Source organism: Myotis daubentonii, chromosome 1, assembly GCF_963259705.1.
Source record: "Myotis daubentonii chromosome 1, mMyoDau2.1, whole genome shotgun sequence".
Taxonomy (NCBI): domain Eukaryota; kingdom Metazoa; phylum Chordata; class Mammalia; order Chiroptera; family Vespertilionidae; genus Myotis; species Myotis daubentonii.
In genome coordinates this window covers 57,990,957-58,010,386 of record NC_081840.1, presented here as the reverse complement: position 1 = coordinate 58,010,386, position 19,430 = coordinate 57,990,957, and the positions used below count along the sequence as shown (strand labels likewise).

The 19,430-nt window shown below is 45.3% G+C and overlaps 1 protein-coding gene across 3 annotated transcripts in view; it reads right to left on the bottom strand.

Annotated features, from left to right (window-relative positions):
- Window positions 1-14,543: 14,543 nt before the first annotated feature.
- Window positions 14,544-19,430, bottom strand: part of TNFAIP8L3 (TNF alpha induced protein 8 like 3) — a 41,961-nt gene continuing 37,074 nt past the window's right edge. For all 3 annotated transcript variants that reach the window (XM_059701399.1, XM_059701387.1, XM_059701395.1), the window contains one exon: window positions 14,544-19,101. In XM_059701399.1, the coding sequence (XP_059557382.1) occupies window positions 18,539-19,101 (563 nt within the window). In that variant the 3' untranslated portion in view covers window positions 14,544-18,538. The remainder of the gene's footprint in view (window positions 19,102-19,430) is intronic.

The window sequence follows — 19,430 nt, the reverse complement described above, 5'->3', positions numbered from 1 at the left end:
TGTGAATCCAGAGGAATACTATTTTCAATGAGTCATTCATTGATAATTGATTATTCACTGATATTTTGTGTGTATTTCGTATTAGAACAACCCTCACCTTAAAGTAAGTGATAATCAGATTAATCTAGAATACATACACAGATACACCCACAGGTATATGTATAATTATTTAATGAAATAAATGTGTTTGAAATTATTAACCCTTATTTATATGCATGAAGTACCTTTTTAAAATAAATGAATTATTTCAGTTACATCAATTTGAAACCCTTTGAATATAAAGTCTCTCAGCTAATGTGCCCTGCCTGCTCCCAACAGGGCACAATATAGAATCATCAGACCACCACTCCTGTCCAGAGTGCTGGGAACAAGCCCAGTGCTGCAGGACTGGCGTTCAGGATGCGTGTCTTGGCCAGGGGTGGGGCTGGCTGTCTGAGGCCACATTTTGAGGTTTACTGCCTGGTCCAAGGGAGGTGTGGTTGCCATTCCCAGAAGCCTAGAGAGGAGAGGGAGCAAGTGCCAGTGGTCACACCAGGTTCCATGTTGTCCCCAGACCCCCCATTGGAGAACAAGGTGGGCATGGCCTGTAGAGCAATGTATTCAAATATTTCCACATCCTCAGCAACACTTGTTATTGTCTGTTATTTATATTATATCCATCCTAGGGGTGAAGTGGCATCTCATTGGTTTTGATTGCATTTCCCTAATTTTATGATGTTGAGCATCCTTTCATGTGCTTAACACCATGGAGAAATATCAGTAATCCTTTCCCCAGTTTTAAATTGGGTTACTTGTTTTATGGTTTAGCTATAAGTTCTTTAGATATTCTAGATACTAGACCAGCCGTGGGCAAACTATGGCCCGTTTGAAATGAATAAAACTAAAAAAAAAAAAAAGACCGTACCCTTTTATATAATGATGTTTACTTTGAATTTATATTAGTTCACACAAACACTCCATCTATGCTTTTGTTCCGACCCTCCTGTCCAGTTTAAGAACCCATTGTGACCCTCGAGTCAAAAAGTTTGCCCACCCCTGTACTAGATGTATGATTTGCAAATATTTTCCCCATTCTGTGGGTTGTTTTCCAACTTTCTTAATAGTGTCCTTTGAACGCACAAAGGTTTTTAATTTTTTGTTCAGTTGCTTGTGCATTTGGTGTCATATCCAAGAAAATGTTGCTTAATCCACGGTCACACAGATTTTTCACCTATATTTCCTTAGCATTTTCAAGTTTTAGCTCTTCAAAGAGATGAAAATTCCAGGACACATACTAAAAAGATGGGATACCAGGACAATAAGTGTATTACAGTTGTCCCTGGCAAACCATGACATCTGGTCTCCGTACTTCTGATGGACTATGGGAGAGAGCCAGCTTCGGGTAAGTGAGGGCAGGGGCAAAGATTGAAAAAAATCTTTTTTTCTTATATTAATATTAGAGGCGCAGTGCACGAAATTTGTGCACTCCTGGCGGAGGGGGGGAGGGTGGTCCCTCAGCCCAGCCTGTGCCCTCTCACAGTCTGGGAGCCCTCGGGGGATGTCTGGGATCCCTCGCTCCTTATCACCCGCCTGCTCGCTGCTCCTTACTGCTGGGCTCGCTGCTCCTTAGTGCTGCCACGGAGGTGGTAGAGACTCCCGCCACTGCCACTGCGCTCGCCAGCCATGAGCCCAGCTTCTGGCTGAACGATGCTCCCCCTGTGGGAGCGCACTGACCATCAGGGAGCAGCTCCTGCATTGAGCGTCTGCCCCCTGGTGGTCAGTGCATGTTATAGCAACTGGTCGTTCCATCTTTTGATTGATTTGCATATTAGCCTTTTATTATATAGGATAAATGATTATTATGTTAATAACAATATATACAGGATGAGGCAAAAGTAGATTTACAGTTTATATGCAAAATAATGCAAGAATAAATTGTTTCAGCCCAGCCCGCATGGCTCAGTGGTTGAGTGTCGACCTATGAATCAGGAGGTCATGGTTCAATTCCCAGTTAGGACATATGCCCAGGTTGAGGGCTCGATCCTTAGTGTGGCGCATGCAGGAGGCAGCTGGTCAATGATTCGCTCTCATCATTGATGTTTCTCCCTCCCTCTTCCTCTCCCTTCCTCTTTGAAATCAATAAAAATATATTTTAAAAAAAGAATAAACTGTTTCACATGCAACTGTAAGCCTACTTTTGCCACACTTGTATTTGTTACTCTCCTTTATATTTATTCAAAGACCTAAGAGGATCCGGCATTTCTTTGTTACCTAATGGACTCTAGACTGATGAGGTACAATGGCTTTCTTTGACCTTTTAAGTAATCTATAAAGAAAGCTTTGCCCCCCCCCCCCCCCAGCTGGGAGTCCTGAAAAAGGGGGTTACATGGAAATGGAGGTTGGAATGTACCCAAAATCTACTTCACATTTTTATCCAAACTGGATGCCCTTGCTCCTGAGAGCAAGTAACATTGCCTCCTTTGCTTGGTCTCTCCAGCTCTAAAGATTGGTGGAATTTGGGTTCATGGTTATTGCCAATCTCTGGGGTGCATTACTGTATCCTGTTAGGCTTCTTAGCTCTTTCATCAACTTGGTAATCAATTCCCTGTACTAAACCCTCTCTGTTTGAAATGTCTGGAGTGCTTTTTGTTTTCCTGATTGAACGTTAGTTGGTTTAGACAGCTCCCCTGTTTTCTTTTGGTCATAATTCTTTTGTGCTTAATGTTGCCCACTTCACCTTCACCCCATGGTAGTAATCTCCTTAGGGACATTGAGCCATCCCTCACTGGATTTTCTGTATTTCTGTAATTGTGTTTGAGCTCCAGAGCAATGAGGTCCTAGCTCTTGTGCGGATAACTAGCACAAGGATAGAAGCAGAAGCGAGTGCACAGTGTGACTCCCCACCTACCTCAATGCAGCTGAGGTAGGACAGCAGAAACCACTCTTTACCTGGGCAGGTGACAATGACCGCACCCCTTTACATGTAGCCTGGGCTGCCTCCGTCCAAGATCAGCCTGCTCTCAAACTGCCATCCCGAAATTCTCGATAGGAGGGAGTAATGTCAAAGTGACCTACAGTGAGGGATTGATTCCTCCAAAGCCCTAAAAGCAGCCATTACCCAAAATAGGCACCCCACCTTTTCATTTATGACTTGCCATAAATACCAGCACTAGCAATATTATCTTTGTATGAGGAGTTGACTTCACAGCATTTTAGAAAGTTACAACATCATAAATATCCATGAATATGTTATTTCATCTGCTCACATAACTTGTCTGCTCTGTCAGCGTTCTGGCCAAGTTTAGAAATTTCTATGTAAATATCTGAATATAATGGGTACAGAAAAAATGAAAACAGAACAAAATGAGGTCAAGTATCACATTTAATCCACAAATATTATGATAGAATATGAAGTTGTTTTATGGGTGGTTAAAGTAAACCCTTTTTGGGGGTGGCGGGAAGATGATGTGATTATCGCCACGTCTAAAAAGAAAAAGGATGCCTAAATTGGGAATGTGAGGAGCAGGCATCTTTGGAAGCTCCTCTTTTCTCTGGTGATGGTGTCCATCTTTGTAAATGATTTGGTGGTCTCCTGAAATACTAGGCCCAGCACATTTATGTACATACTAGAGGCCCGGTGCACAAATTCGTGCACGGGTGGGGTCCGGCCGGCCTGTCCCGATCAGGGCCAGCTGGGGGGAGGGGCCATGGGCGTTTGGCAGGCTTGCCCCACCCCGATCAAGGTGGGGTGGCCGATTGGGGGCGGGGCCAGCCAGGGGGAGGGGCTGCAGGCAGTTGTCTGGCCGGCCCTGCCCCTGATCAGGGTGGGGGGAGCCGATCGGGACAGGACGGCCAGGGGGAGGGGCCATAGGTGGTTGGCTGACTGGCCCCGCCCTCTGGTCACACTCACGATTGAACTCCTGGTCGAACTCCCAGTCAAGGGGGCAATTTGCATATTAGCCTTTTATTATGTAGGATTATTAACTATGTTTCTTATGCTGTACTTTAAATTTGCTTTTGCTAAAAAGATCATTATTGGGACAATGAAGGAAATCTGAATAATGTCTGAGATCAGATGATAGAATACCATATCAATGATAATTTCCTAATTTTCATAACTGTACTGAGATTAAGTTAGAAAATGTCTTGGTTTTTAGGAAATATCCACTGGAGTGGGATAAAGGGACATCATGTATGCAACTTGCTTTCAGTTAAGTAAAAAATATCTATAATAATAAAAGCCTAATTTACAAATATACTGAACGGCCAAACAGCAGAATGACCATTTGGACGACCACGCTATGACATGCATTGGCACCAGGCCAGCCAAGGCAGGTGCGATGTGATTGGTCAGGGAGCCCAGGCCACCGGCTGGCAGGGCAATCAATCGGGGGAGGGGGGGCTCTGTGATCGCCCCAAAGAGGGAGGCCCAGGCCACCCTCTGTGGGGCAATCAATTGGGGGGCTCTGCAATTGATTGCCCCACAGAGGGAGGCCCAGGCCAGCCAAGCAATTGCACCCCACACCTGTTGCCCACAGAGGGAGGTGACCGTTGGTGGGGGGGGGTGGAAGGGGGGACGGTGCTGTATAGATGGCAAGCAGTGGCAGCAGTGGGGGTGGGGCCAGCTGCTGGCAGCTAGGGGAAGGAAAGCCCTGATAAGCCCTGATTGCCGGTCAGGCCTAGTGATCCTACCCATGCACTGTGGAGTCCAACCAGCTGGATCCAGGCTTGGCTCCCCCAACCTCCCACAGCCTCTCCCCCCAGCCAGCCTCGCCCCCAGTCGGCCCTCCCCACTTCTGACTCTGACAGGAGGGAGGAGGGAGCCCGATTCCTCACAGAGTCAGTCATTGGTTAGCTTTCTGCCGGCACCCTGATAGCCCTGAATACTGTTCACCTGCACCCCGGACCCTGACAGGAGGGAGGAGGGAGCTCGATTCCTTGCGGTTCCTCCCCCAGGCCGGCATCAGCGACAGAATATATCTGAAAACCAACTATTTCCTCTAATTAATTCCTTTCAATGTGCACGAATCTGTGCACCAGGCCACCAGTGTATAAAATAAATATTGTACAGTAGTACCTCTTATCCATGGGGGAAACATCCAAGGCCCCTAGTGGATGCCTGAAACCTTGGATAGCACCAAACCTCATATATGATATTATTTCTATGCTTACAAAGCTATGATAAAGTTTAATTTGTAAATTAGTCACAGTAAGAGAATAACAATAACTACTAATAAAATAGAACAATTATACTAGAGGCCTGGTGCACGGGATTTGTGCACTGGTGGGGGGCATGGCCTGTGGGGATCAGCCCACTGTGGGAGCGCACTGACCACCAGGGGGAAGCTCCTGCTTTGAGCATCTGCCCCCTGGTGGTCAGTGCACGTCATAGTGACTGGTCGACCAGTCATTCTGGTCGTTCCCCCATTTGGTAGCTGGGCTTTTATTATATAGGATAAGTTTAAGCTGACACTTTAAGAGTAACACAAAATGTTACTTCACAACACTCAATGCCCTATGACATGCTGGAAGTGTGCCATAAAGAAAACTAATTCTGAAATGGAGTCTGTTTCCAGCTATGGTCACTAAAAGTCACTCAGATGAAAATGAACAGCAGGCCTGACTCTATGGAGGTGTTGATTAAGAGAGCAGTTATGGAAATGGGTTAACAATTTTTTTTTGGTTAATCCTCACCTGAGGACATTTTTCCATTGTTTTGTAGGGAGAGTGGAAGGAAGGGAGAGACACACAGAGAGAAACATTGATGTGAGAAAGAGACATCAATTGGCTGCCTCCCGCATGTTCCCTGACCCCTGTGGGTGATGGAGCCTGCAACTGAGGTATGTGCCCTTGATCAGAATCGAACCTGGGACTCTTCAGTCTGAGAGCTGATGCAATTATTGATCACTCTAATTTTCTTTAAAAAGACGCCTAGGGTGTTATCTGTGATTTTCTCTTCCTTCCTTGAGTCTGGAATCCTCCTTTGCTCCCACTTACATTTCAAGCTATTTAGGACTCTTTGGGAGAACTGGCTTGATGCCTCTCATCCCCAGATCTGCTGTAGGTCCGGAGCAGTCAGGTTTCAGGTTGAGGAGGTCTCAAGTCTAGTACCTAAGGAGGATTTGGTTGCTGTAGGAATGTCCATGCTGTGGGAGGGTAGATTAAAAAAAACTCTGCTTAGTGGTTCGCTGGCAACTGGCTTCCTTTTGGTCTTACAGTGAACCCAATAATAGTATTTCCAGGAGGGTGTGGGAGTGAAGGTGGGGAGGGTATTGGTTTGGGACGCAGAGGAAAGCCTGGTCTAGAACGCTTGGTTCTCCCTTGAGACTTGTTTATCAGGGCAGGAGATGTGGCTTTGGAGAGCAGGTATCTGCCATATAATCTGCTTTGAAACTAAGCAACAAAGACAGAATGAAAACAACGACGACGACGACAACTAATGTACCATTTAGTCTAAAAGAAAAAACTGTACTTTATATCTTCCCAATTTCTCAAATTAAAAAAGTTTTTTGTAACAGGGGTAGCTCCACAGCCACTTTGCATAGTGAATACCCTCGGCCAATACCTTCCAACGCCTCCCGCTGGAGCATTTGTTCTCTCTCATCCTGGTTTCAGTGGAAACTCAGCAACCTCTGGGCCCTTTTACAAAGCACAATTGGGGGCTTACAAAGAAAGAAGACAGAGTTAGGAACATTCACAAGTGAATACACCCAACAGCCAAGGGGAGGGCTGTAGGTGAACACACTAGATATTCAGGAAGGGTTGAAGGCGGAAGGTGAGGCACAGTGAGCTCATTGTACAATCTGGTAGAACTCAAGGAACCATTTTTAGATAAACACCCTTATTCAAATGCCACAGACACACTGTTTCCCTACACAGAGAGACTTGAGGCCCAGCAGTTTTTATGTTGGAGCAAAAGATTTGGGTCAGAACCAAAGTTTTAAAGACTTATTGAAGAAGTTCAAAGATTCACTGGCCAGCAGCCAAGTGTAGTCTGGTTTGTTTGCATTTCCTCTGGGAACTCACAGGCAAGTGAGGAATTGGCCAGCCTCGACTGTGAGGGACACCCACTCCCCTGTAAGCCTTTTCTCCCAGGGCAGTTACAAAGTGGGGGAGGAGAGTCAGGGGAAACAAGTCCCTTACAAAGGCCTAGTTCAGCAGCCCAGTAAGTTCCCTGATGAGTGAAGGGGTCTGCAATCTCCCCTCACATCAACCCAGTGTTAATTGGTCCACAGTGAGACCAACATCATACAGAGGGTGAGAGGCAGAGAGGGGAGAGGTGGGAGGTGAAATGTCACCACTTGTCTCCACTACTGATGGTCAGAGAACCTGCTCCAAGTTCAGAGGCATCAAGCACGTGTGCTCGTGGGCTGGCTTTCCTTGTTCGAGTTCTTGGAGATGTTAAGTTTTGCCAAGAATCTTTCAAGCAATCCTGTTGTTTGTAGTTAACTCGAAGAGGTTGGGGAAATGTCTCAATAGGATTTTACACTAAAAATATATATTTTTCGTGGTTTTGGGAGTTAGAAAAGAAGTTTTTGTACATCCACACATATGTGTACACATACACAAACACAGCATGAAGATCCTCTTTCTTGGGATTTTGATCACATTGGTAGAAAATGTGAAAGGATGCATGATTGAGGAGCTGAGAGATTTAAAGAGGTGGGTCCTTAGTCCTCCTAGACCAGCGGTGGGCAAACTTTTTGACTCGAGGTCCACAATGGGTTCTTAAACTGGACCGGAGGGCCGGAACAAAAGCATGGATGGAGTGTTTGTGTGAACTAATATAAATTCAAAGTAAACATCATTACATAAAAGGGTACGGTCTTTTTTCTTTTTAGTTTTATTCATTTCAAACGGGCCGGATCTGGCCCGCGGGCCGTAGTTTGCCCACGGCTGTCCTAGACTGATAAATCCTGCATTTGGCCAGTGACCATTGCTGAGCAGAATTCACGACCTCTTCAATGGTTTGGACACCTAAGTGGCAGGAAATACATATCCATGATCTCCATGAAGGATGGAGGTCACGGATATGTACATGTGATAGGGCACGGGAGAGTAGGCAGGAGACTCTAGAGTAAATGTGCCAAGGATGATTCTGGGAAAATGGTAGAGTAAGAGGCAACAGGAAATGTCTCCCCACAAAGACAACAATTGCATTGGCAGAAGTTGTCTGATGTAAACTATTTTGGAACTCTGGAGTCTATCAATAAGGCTTACAACTTCTATGAGAAGGCTTGGATGGTTACTTTTGGTCAATTTCAGCTGTTAGCACAGTAGCAGCTACTTACTCCCTATTCCCAGCCATGTGGCAGGCAGCTTTGCACATATTCAGTTTTGAGCAGCTTGCACAAAATTGCAGAAATCAGGTTGGTCAGAAAGGATCCTGTCTTCCAAATATGGGTTCTGATCACTGATTGTGACTTCTGATCACAGATATGCAAAGAGGCAGGTGGTCATTGTTGCTGCACCTCCCATAATTGTGTTTTACCTTCTAGCTGGTGTGACTTCCAGGGGATTTAAAGAGCTGGTGATACCAATTTTTCTGTTTGGGTCTGAGTTTGTTGTCTCGTGAAGTTGAACAGTGAATTCATGGACAAAGAGGTAAGTGAAAACAAAATTTTATTGAGAGAGTTGGACTCCCCACAGTGGGGAGGGGGCCCAAGTTGGTTGCCAGTGAAGCTTCTTTGTCCAGGGGTAAATATATGCTTTGCTAGCTCCTGATTGATCATTTCAAATAATTCTGCCTTAGCAACATCCATGCATTTTAAAGCTCAAGTTCCTACCAGTGGGACGGACCTGATTGAGGACTGACATGTCAGGTCTGAGGTGACGTCACTGTCTTTTCCTCGCTCAATAGGGTCAGCCCTGGGTCATCTTGTTTATTTCTGCGGTTTTTCTCAAAACAGGGCACAGCCAGCAAACTCTATCCCGTCATATCTGCAATGTCCTGATATTCTTGGATTTCTCTATTTAGTTTCCCTTCTCCAGGACCCGTCCCTAACTGCCTAGCTACCTTTTATCTCCTCACCGGCACCTTCTCCTCTTCATTTTTCCTTTCTGGGAGCCAGATATTAAAGACCAGGACATCCGAAAAAAAAACAAAAACCTACATGTATGGGGATAATTAGAAAGTGACTGTGCATGCCCAGGGAAAGGCTCAGGCTCAGAAAAGACCTTACATTTATACCTCAGGCTGATCCTTATCACAGAGACAGCTTACAACAATAAAGCAAGAACAACAACCCCCCCAAAAAACAAACAAAAAGAAAACCCACAAAAAAACAAAAACCAACCAAACAAAAAAACCTAGAAAACCCTGGGAAAGGGGGAGAAGCAGATATCCAGAGTTACCACATTTTTAGATCCAAATGAATGTCCAGTTTTTAACAACAAAAAAATTATCAACCAAGAATCCTATGTCTGGCAAAACTGACCTTCAAAAGTGACAGAGAAATTAAGACATTCTCAGAAAACAAAAGTTGAGGGAGTTTGGTATCACCAGGACTCAAGGGAGTCCTGCAAGATGAAATGAGAGGATGAAGAAATAAAGATCACAATGAAGGTAAATACACAGGCAGTTTTAAAGGCTAGCATTATTTTAATAACTCTACTTTTTGTTTTGTACATGATTTACAGGACTAATACATTTAAAATAATTATTAATTTATGTTTTTGGTCACACGACGTAGAGGGATATAATTGAGTGACAACAACTGAAAGAGGTGGGGACAGAGCTGTAAAGGAGCAGTTTTTGAATGCTATTGAAGTTAAGCGGATATAAATTCAAATGAGAGTGTTTAACTTTGGGACATTAAATGTACTCCCCATGGTAACCACAAAGGAAATAGCTGTAGAACATACACAAAAGGAAATGAGAAAGGATTTTAGCATTTCACTACAAAATAACTACACACAAAATAAGGAAGAAATGCAGGGACAAAAAAGCTATAGGCATGTAGAGAACAAATAGTAAAATGACAGAAGTCCTTTCTTATCAGTAATTACTTCAAATGTAAATGGATTAAACTCTCCAATCAAAAGACAGAGATTGGCAGAATGGAAAAATCACTCATGATCCAACTATATGCTGTTGATAGGAGACTCACATTAGACCCAAAGACACAGGTTGAAAGTGAAAGGATAGAAAAAAATATTTCATGCAAATAGTAACCAAAAGAGAGCAGGAATGGCTGTACTAATATCAGACAAAATAGACTTTAAATCCAAAAAGGTTACAAGAGACAAAGAAGAATATTACATATTAATAAAAGGTTCAACACAGTAAGAAGACATGACAATTATAAACATTGATGAACTTAATGATAGGAAGCAAAAACTGATAGAATTGAAGAGAGAAGTAGATGATTCTATAATAATAATTGGATACTTTAATATCCTGTCATCCTTAGACTTAGATGAATCCACCTCCTCACAGAGGCCACCCTTTAAGAAGGTGATGAGCCTTGTCCTCCCAGGAATGGTGCAGAGGATGCTTGAGGCTCAACCTGGATCCGCACGAGTCTTAGTTACGCACGTCATTGGGATTTGTTTGTTCTGAATCTACACCCATAGTGCAATTCCAATATTGAAAAATTATTATGTGTGATGTATAGCAATATAAAAGAGCAACTTTTATATTGCTAGTAAGGCGTCAATGGGCAGAGGGAGATGATAGCTAAAGGGTACGAGGTTTCTTTTTGAGGTGATGAAAATATCCTAAAATTGTGGTTATGGTTGCACGTATCTGTGAATATACCAAAATCCGCTGAATTGCATGCTTTAAGTGGGTGGATTGTATGCTATGTGAATTATATTTCAATAAAGATGTTCATTAAAAAAGGTGAGTTCACAACACTGGAGTGCATAGTATGCAACATAAAGACATACTTTAGAAATATTTCAAAGAACGCTAGTTGTATATATGAATAAGGATAGTGTTATTTCAGTGATAGAATGAGTTCTACACACTGGGGTACATGGAATAAACTGGGGTGTATGTCATTGGCACAGAGCGAATGCTGAATGTATTAGGGTTATGTTAGGAGGGAAAGAGCACTCTTCCATCCCCTGGCTTGTGAAGAAAGAACTTTTGGGCTGTAATGACATGTATTAAAAATGTTTCAAACAGTGGGGGGAGAAGTTCTGAGAACTTCATAAATGTTCCATTTATTGGGAGAATGGCTTTATTAATATACTAGAGGCCCAGTGCACGAAATTTGTGCACTCTGGGGGGTGGGGTGGGGGGCCTCAGCCTGGCCTGTGCCCTTTCGCAGTCTGGGAGCCCTTGGGGGATGTCTGACTGCCAGCTTAGGCCCACTCCCCATGGGGACGGGCCTAAGCCGGCAGTTGGACATCCTTAGTGCTGCTGTGGAGGTGGGAGAGGCTCTCACCACCACTGCTGCACTTGCCAGCTGTGAGCTTGGCTCAGGGCTTCTGGCTGAGTGGCGCTCCTCCTGTGGGAGCATGCTGACCACCAGGGGGCAGCTCCTGCATTGAGTGTCTTCCCCCTGGTGGTCAGTGCATGTCATAGCGACCGGTTGTTCCACCGTTTGATCAATTTGCATATTAGCCTTTTATTATATAGGATTTAAACCTAATTCTGATAATTTACTATGATATTTGACTCAAATCAGTAATGACTTATTCATGACTTTGCTTATCACCCTGTTATCTCTACAAAGATGTGTTGCTGGAGTCTGACACATTTTGATTTGAAATGTGTATCTTGGTAGAGGGTCAGTCCTAATGTTGGATCCCAGCGAGCACCTGCTAAGCTGGTGACTGGCTGACTACCTGAGCCCACATTGAAGCTCACTGGTCTTCATGGATTGATTTTTACCCTGCATTTTCTGGCTTAAAGCTTTTCCCTTTTGAAATCATGAACTTAGACCTATGGTTAGAAGTCCTGATGGGGATCATCGAGGAGTCATTCCTCAGTCTATTTGGAAGGCATTTCTTCATTTAAATAATGAATAGCTTCCCTCTAAGAAACCTGCAATGAAGAAATGACCGAAGCTTCTCTCCTGTGATGCTCAGAATACGGAGCTATGGAACTGGAAGGGTTCTTAGGGACCTTATGCAACTCTCTGTCTCCCAAACCCAACTATCAGTTTCTAAAGTCAAACTGTATCAGTTTGTAGCTGCTTCTGATACAGACCAGGGCAGCCCATTCCCATCACAAAGGAAACATGACCCTCTTGGCAGGGAAGACGTTGCTCTGAGAGGTGGACGGAGGGAACCCAGTCACCCTCGGGACCTAGCCCACCAGCTCTTCCTTCACCAGCCAGAGGCTGGAAGAGCACTCTTTCCCTCCTAACATAACCTAATTGCTGCTTCCCCGCTAGCTTGGGCATTCAGCATTTGCTTTGTGCCAAGCTCTGGCTCCCACCCAGCCCCTCCTTGAGGTGGAGCCAATCCCCAGGCTCCCCTTTCCCAGGAACTGGTCCAGAAAGGCCTTAGCAGTCAGCAAGGAAGAGTCCTATACCACAGCCTGGGGGGTCCAGTAGCCCAAACTCTGGCTGCCTGGGTGGGCGGCCAGCACACCTCCTTTGTAGAGACCTGCCCAAACTCAGCAAAAAAAAAAAGGACAAAAAATGGAAAGGACATGTTAGTGTGGTACTGAGGTGCTAATGAGGTTGGGGTGTGAGAACTACTTGCTCTGGCTAACCCCCTTGTCCTTCTGGGACTGGGAGGCATTCTGAGTGCCACATGCTTTATTCTTCAATTCAACCAAAGGTTAAGCTGTTGGGATCCTGGAACCACACACATTCTTGACACCTGGGAATCTGCATGCTGCAGGTGCAGCTGGAACTGGGACAGTGTGGACAGGTCCAGGTCACTTCTCCTTCGCAAGCTTTCTCCACTATTCCCCTCCCTGGGAGCAGCAGTGCCTGGCAGGTCTGGTGATGGCTTCTCTTGTACCTTTGAGATTTATTATTGGGATTTCCAGGACAGGTTTGTCCATCCTTGATTTATGTGTGGTAGCTCTATCTGGCCAGTTTTCATGTGGGAGTCTGCCCCTTTCTGCAGCAGGCCTCTGGTCCCTCAGACACAGGTTTACCCTTCAACCTTTGAGGCCCACAAATGAATCAGCATCAAGGGCAGGGTGACACTCATTCTGTCCAAGCCTATACTTACATATGTAGTAGCAACATTTCTCAAAATTGAGAACTCACAGATGCGCAACTAGGCCTGCAGACCCCTAGGGGATGCCCAGGCCTAGGTAGTGAAACAGATTAAGTTAAATAATTTTCTCTCATTTGAGTTGATCAGTCAGCATGAATGACATTGTAAACACAAAGAGGAACTCAAACCCTGAAGCCAGATGGCACCAGCTCGTTATAAGATAGTCATCCCCACATGATTCGGAAGCTACTGATGTTGATCTTGATTTTCTTTTAAAGTTAGGATGATACAAAAATCTAAAACTCCTTTTAGAATTCATGGACTCTTGCCCCTTCCAGCTCATCCACCACAGAACTTCCAGGATTCCTAGGTGCCATTTTTGAGGACAGCATTGTAGAAAAGTCTTTTCTCTAACAAGCAAGACAACCTAAAGAGCAGGAGGTGGGCCTGGCCTGGGTTGTAGCCCCTAGAGCAGGGTCGGGCTAAATAAGGGAAACCCACTGACCACAGATTTCTGAGTTGGGAGAACCTCGCAACCCTCTCCTTCAAGGTCATCTGACTCATGACTCTTATCAGTGTCCCAGCCCATTACTGAATAGCTCCTGTTAATGCAGTATCTTGGCAGCCAGTTGGCTGCTCTAGAATTTTTACTGATTGATTTTGCTCTTGACATCTGGGGCCATATAATAATAATAATAATAAATAAAAAATCCCCAAAGACATTGAAGTGGAGGACATGAAGGCCTGATTTGAGTTTTCTTCTTTTATATAAATGAATACAAGAAATTCATTGGAGCAGCCAGTGAATGTACTGATTTGCTTCTGAGAAATGTACAGATGGGGGAGATGAGAGTTTGGAGAGACGCACAGATGGAGAAGTCTTTTCATTTTCATTTGTCACTGAGCAGAGACCTGGAGTTGCTGAGGGTGTCAAGGCTCACAGATGCAAACACGGAGGAAGAGTGATACAGACGTATGGCAGGCACAGCCGGTGGGGAATGTGTTCCTGCAGGGTTCAGATTCACGGAGAACACCTAATCAGGGTGGGGTGGGAACTTCAGCACGAATCCCTCGTGTCCTCCCGTGGGGACAGAGCCGAGTGCTCAGGGGTGCTCAGAGAGTTGGCGATGTTTCCAGATGACAGACAAGCTGTTCTGCCACCCCTTCACCCCCCTTAAAGAATGAGTCCTTTCCCTGCCTTGGAATTGCTCAGCCAGGCATCGCTCTCTGGTTTGTGTGGGGCTTGATCAACTGAGTGATTTTGTACTGTTACTTGTTTTGAAATCAGTTTTATTTCAGGTGCCACTTACATGGAGACATGCTAACCTTGTTTTTGTGGGTTCTCATTATTGAAAATTTTGTACAGGATTCTGAGCAAAATGCACATCCACAGAGTCCTGTTTTTGAAAGCCTCTGCTAGCCTGTCATACTTTCCCCCCCCACAGCCAAAACAGCTTTTCAGGGCCACTAAGTGACATAGTTAGAATCCTGAGAATAAACCAATAATTAGATCCTTTCTTTGGTGACTGCATTGTTATGTAAAGTATCTGAAATTTGTAACCATTTCATTTGGCTGAGGAAACTTGACAGTCACTTGAATTTATATGCTAATGGTATGTTGAAATGTATATATAGGGTTGGGTTAGAGCAGTGGTCAGCAAACCATGGCTTGCGGGCCACATGCAGCTCTTTGGCCCCTTGAGTGTGGCTCTTCTACAAAATACCACGTGCAGGCGTGCACGTACAGTGCGATTGAAACTTCGTGGCCCATGCGCAGAAGTCGGTTTTCCGCCTGGGCAAGTCTATTTTGAAGAAGTGGCATTAGTAGAAGTGGGGGGTGTCAGTCCGTCAGGTGACGGGAGATGCGGCACAGGGGAGGTGCGTGCGATTCATGCAGGAGTTGAGTGAGCCAGTCAGCAGTCTCATTGTGCAGTGGTTAGTGCTAGTTGCATCCGCAAGTCGCGCGCGGGTGACAAAAGTACCTACTCGAAGCATAAAGTTACCTGTATTTTTCCAACCAGCTGCAAATCCTACAGGTATTTTGTCATCAATTTAAGAATTGTAATTCTTTTGTGTTGGTGGCTTTATTATTACCAAATGAAACATTTTTTAGGTGCCCTGTTTGAGATGGCTACAAAGAAGAAGCAAAGAAAAACGGAAGACGAAAACCGTGGATTTAAAGTTGAATTTAAAGTTGACTGTACCTACCTATATAGTTTAAGTTTAAAAATTTGGCTCTCAAAAGAAATCTCAATCATTGTACTGTTGATATTTGGCTCTGTTGACTAATGAGTCTGCCGACCACTGGGTTAGAGGAACGATGGGTCTCCTGTGCCTGGGTAGCCCAGCTCCCTTTGACTGCTGTTGATGAGCTTGAGATACACCCTGCAGTAGAGAGAGCTGCCCGGCTGCCGCAGTGGGGAGGCCTGAGGTCCTAGATGTCTTGGTCTACACCAGTGATGGCGAACCTTTTGAGCTCGGCGTGTCAGCATTTTGAAAAACCCTAACTTAACTCTGGTGCCGTGTCACATATAGAAATTTTTTGATATTTGCAACCATAGTAAAATAAAGACTAATATTTTTGATATTTATTTTATATATTTAAATGCCATTTAACAAAGAAAAATCAACCAATAAAATGAGTTCGCGTGTCACCTCTGACACGCGTGTCATAGGTTCGCCATCACTGGTCTACACTCAGCTATTGCACCTGCGGAGACCTGCTGCTGGAAGTGCTGCTCCTTCTCTGAGCAGAGCAAGGAGGACCCAGTTCCTGCAGAGACTCATGGGCTGTCAGAACCTGCTCGTCCCTCCTTTGCCGCCACTGCTGTGTGCCATGGCCTGTGGAGCAGGGAGACCCTGCAATCAATCCTCTTTGGCGGGGATCCCGTCTTCTGCCCTGCTGTGTCTCAGATGGACAGACGACAGCGCCACCCATTCTTTTTTGGGCCTCAGTTCTCTGGGTAGATCCACCTGCTTAGTGAAAAAAGCACCAGCCCTCAACCTAGCACGCAGTCCTCAATCAGGTGAGTACACCAAGGCAGGCACTGAGGGCTCTGCACGTGAAAACTCATTTGGCTACTGCTGGGCTGCTTGCTGCCTACTGGGTGGGTGAGAAGGGGATCCATCTGCCTGTAATTCCCACCGGCTTTGCCCCAGTGACCAACGACTCCAGCCCAGATGTGCACAAGGTATTATTGTTAGGCCTTATGTCTAGGAGGAGGCACTAGGCCAGTGGTTGGCAAACTCATTAGTCAACAGAGCCAAATATCAACAGTACAACGATTGAAATTTCTTTTGAGAGCCAAATTTTTTAAACTTAAACTATATAGGTAGGTACATTGTTATTAACTTAATTAGGATACTCCTAAGCCGGCCTTTGCTAAAAACGTGGCATTTTGTGGAAGAGCCACACTCAAGGGGCCACAGAGCCGCATGTGGTTTGCCGACTACCGCACTAGGCCACGCCTGTCAAATATGGAGAACAGGGGCTGACTTAACTATTCCCTATTCCTCCCTGGACATCCTTCCTATGAACTAATTTTGAGCGCTGGTAGCTGAATAACTGAACTGAATGGTTTGCACTGATATTGACATGGGGGCCAGTTGAGGCTAAATGGCCACTGTAGGTTTGTTTCACATGTTCCCAAAAACCATCTCTTGATGTTCCTGCTAGAGAGAGACCATGGGGTGGGATGTACCATGGGGCTGAGCTAATGTGGTGTTCTATAAGAGAAGCACAGTGGGACAGGAGGTGATGTAGGAAGAGCACATCTTTTTTGTAAAAAAACCCTGTTTTTATTGATTTTTAGAGAGAGGGAGAGAGAAACATTGATGCAAGAAACATCGATTGGCTGCCTCCTGCAGGCCCCTTACTGGGGATTATGCCCAAAACCCTGGGCATGTATCCTGACTGGGAATCGAACCAGTGACCTTTTGGTGCATAGGGTGACACTCAACCAACTGAGCCACACGAGCCAGGGCAAGAGCATGTCTCTTGATGTGGTGTCCTTTAGACAACATTATAAGACAATACATTGTCCTGATGTTTATTAAGACTTTGATGAAAATGTCAGAAGCCACAGTGTGAAAGCGAAGCTGTGAGACATTCAAAAGAGGCAGTCACCATGTCTGTGAGTTGGCTCCCCCTGGACCAGGGACACATACCCCACCTCGTTTCCCCTGTGGCTACTTCCCCATAGGGTCTAAGTGCAGAGGCCTTACTCTTCATTTTCTTCTTCCTTTAAATCCCATTATCCTTAACACTGTATCTAACTCCAAGGAATTTTATTTTTTATCCTCACCTGAGGATATGTTTATTGAATTTAGAGAGAGAAGAAGGGAAAGAGAGAGAGAGAAACATTGATGTGAATGAGAAACACTGATCAGTTGTCTCCAGTACAACCCCAACCGGGAATCCAACCTGCAACCTTCTGGTGCATGGGACAATGTTCTAACCAACTGAGCACCCAGCCAGGGCAGGAATTTTATTTTTGAATCACAATTCCAAAACTTCTTGGTGGAAGGGTAGTTTCAATGTATTAACAAACTAGAGAAAACAGCACACAATGACTATGAGAAGCCAAGAATATGGGTAGGGGTTCACTTTGCCTGACTCTCCTGTGCAGCTGGAATAAACCCTCCTGTGCCTCACGGACTGTGCCCCTTAGAGGAGGGAGGGTGGTCCTGCAGGGAGCACAGTTCTCTGCTTCTGCGTGACGGGTGGGACTCTACCCGCCCGCTGGAGGATCATAAAACCGCACATCTAAGATCCAGAAAACAGAGCTTTTGAAAAACATTTTCCCAATGTGCAGCTATACTTTTTCACACCTTTAGATTCATTTTAAATTTGTTTGAAATAGCACATCTAGAGACAGATTGCAAACCCAGCCCACCAGAGACTATTGTTCTGTTCTCTGCTGCTTAATAGTCTCTAGATCCAAGTGGATTCCTCTCACACTCTGAAGGGAAAAGAAGACCCTACATTAGCGTTTTCAAAATCGTGAACATACATTGTTTCATTTGATCCTCACAGCAGCCCAGGGAGCAGGCAGGCGGGCAGGAACCAGAGGATGGAGTCGTAACTGGTGGAGCTGGGAACCAAACCCATGTCCCCTGCCTCTTGGGCCAGGGCTCCTTCTACTCCACAGATGAACTGAGCTCTCCTTGATGAGCAGGGCAGCCTTTCTGCTTAGCATAGAAGACATGTCCTTTGGGCTCACAAACAAAGGTGATTTAAAGTACAGACCTCGTCAGCAAGCTCAGGGGATAAACACACCTGAGCTCAATTCGGCATCCACATCAGAGGGATGAAAAGGACAGAACATGGGCGTCTTTGACGAGGGTTTCTTCCCGTTTTCTTGACTCTCACCCAGACCACACTGGAGGGCTGTGACTGGAATGCAGCAAAGTCCAGGAGGAGGGAAGATATTCAGAGGACTTTCTCATCTAGCAATTTGTTGATTCCTTCACACATCCTCTTGAGGCTGGGTCTACAGTTTCCATCCAGACTATAAAGGGTGGAGAGGAACTCCACATCAGCAAAGTGGTTGAAGACGTGGTTGATGCGCCCGTGGGTCCTGGGGGTCAGGTGTCGCTGCACCAGTTCATGCACCAGGTCCTTGCACTCGTGTAGGAGCTTGGAGAGCACGTTCCTATCGAAGGTGTAGTCCACCTCATAGAAGCTGACGATGGTCATGGCCGTCTGGTTCAGCTTCTTCCTGAACTTCTCCACGATAGCAGCCTCCTCCTGGTTGAACTGGTTGTTCCGGTAGAGGATCCCGATTTTGATGGCCACCTTGATTAAGTCTTTCATGATCTTGTGGGCTTCCTTCTTGTTGTGGGTGTGCTCTTTGGTGACTTTGTAGAGCTCATCAAAGATCTCACTGCTGGTGTCATCAATCAGCATGTTGGCCACGGTCTTGCTGGCTATTTTGCTCAGAATCTTCTTCTGGGCTTGAAGGGCAAAACTCTTTGAACTAAACACATCGGGACCTATGGTAAGAAAAGAAATGAAAGTTATGGCCATACGAGAACCATTTGTTATTTTCCTACAAGTGAAGCACACTAATTTGCACTTACGTTCTTAGAGCAAAGATCCATGCTTTTAGAGTCCACACTCCCTAACTGAACCCCACCCATGCCTGGTTGCCACATGGTCCTGTCCACATGACATGCTCATTTACTCTTTGAACCTTCTAAATTGTGCTCTTCCCTCTCTGGAACCGGTCTCCTCTTGTCTGGGCCAAATCTCACCTCTTTACACCTACTTCACATACAGCCTTCCAGACTCTATTAGGTCACAGAGGGCTCCCTATTGTGGC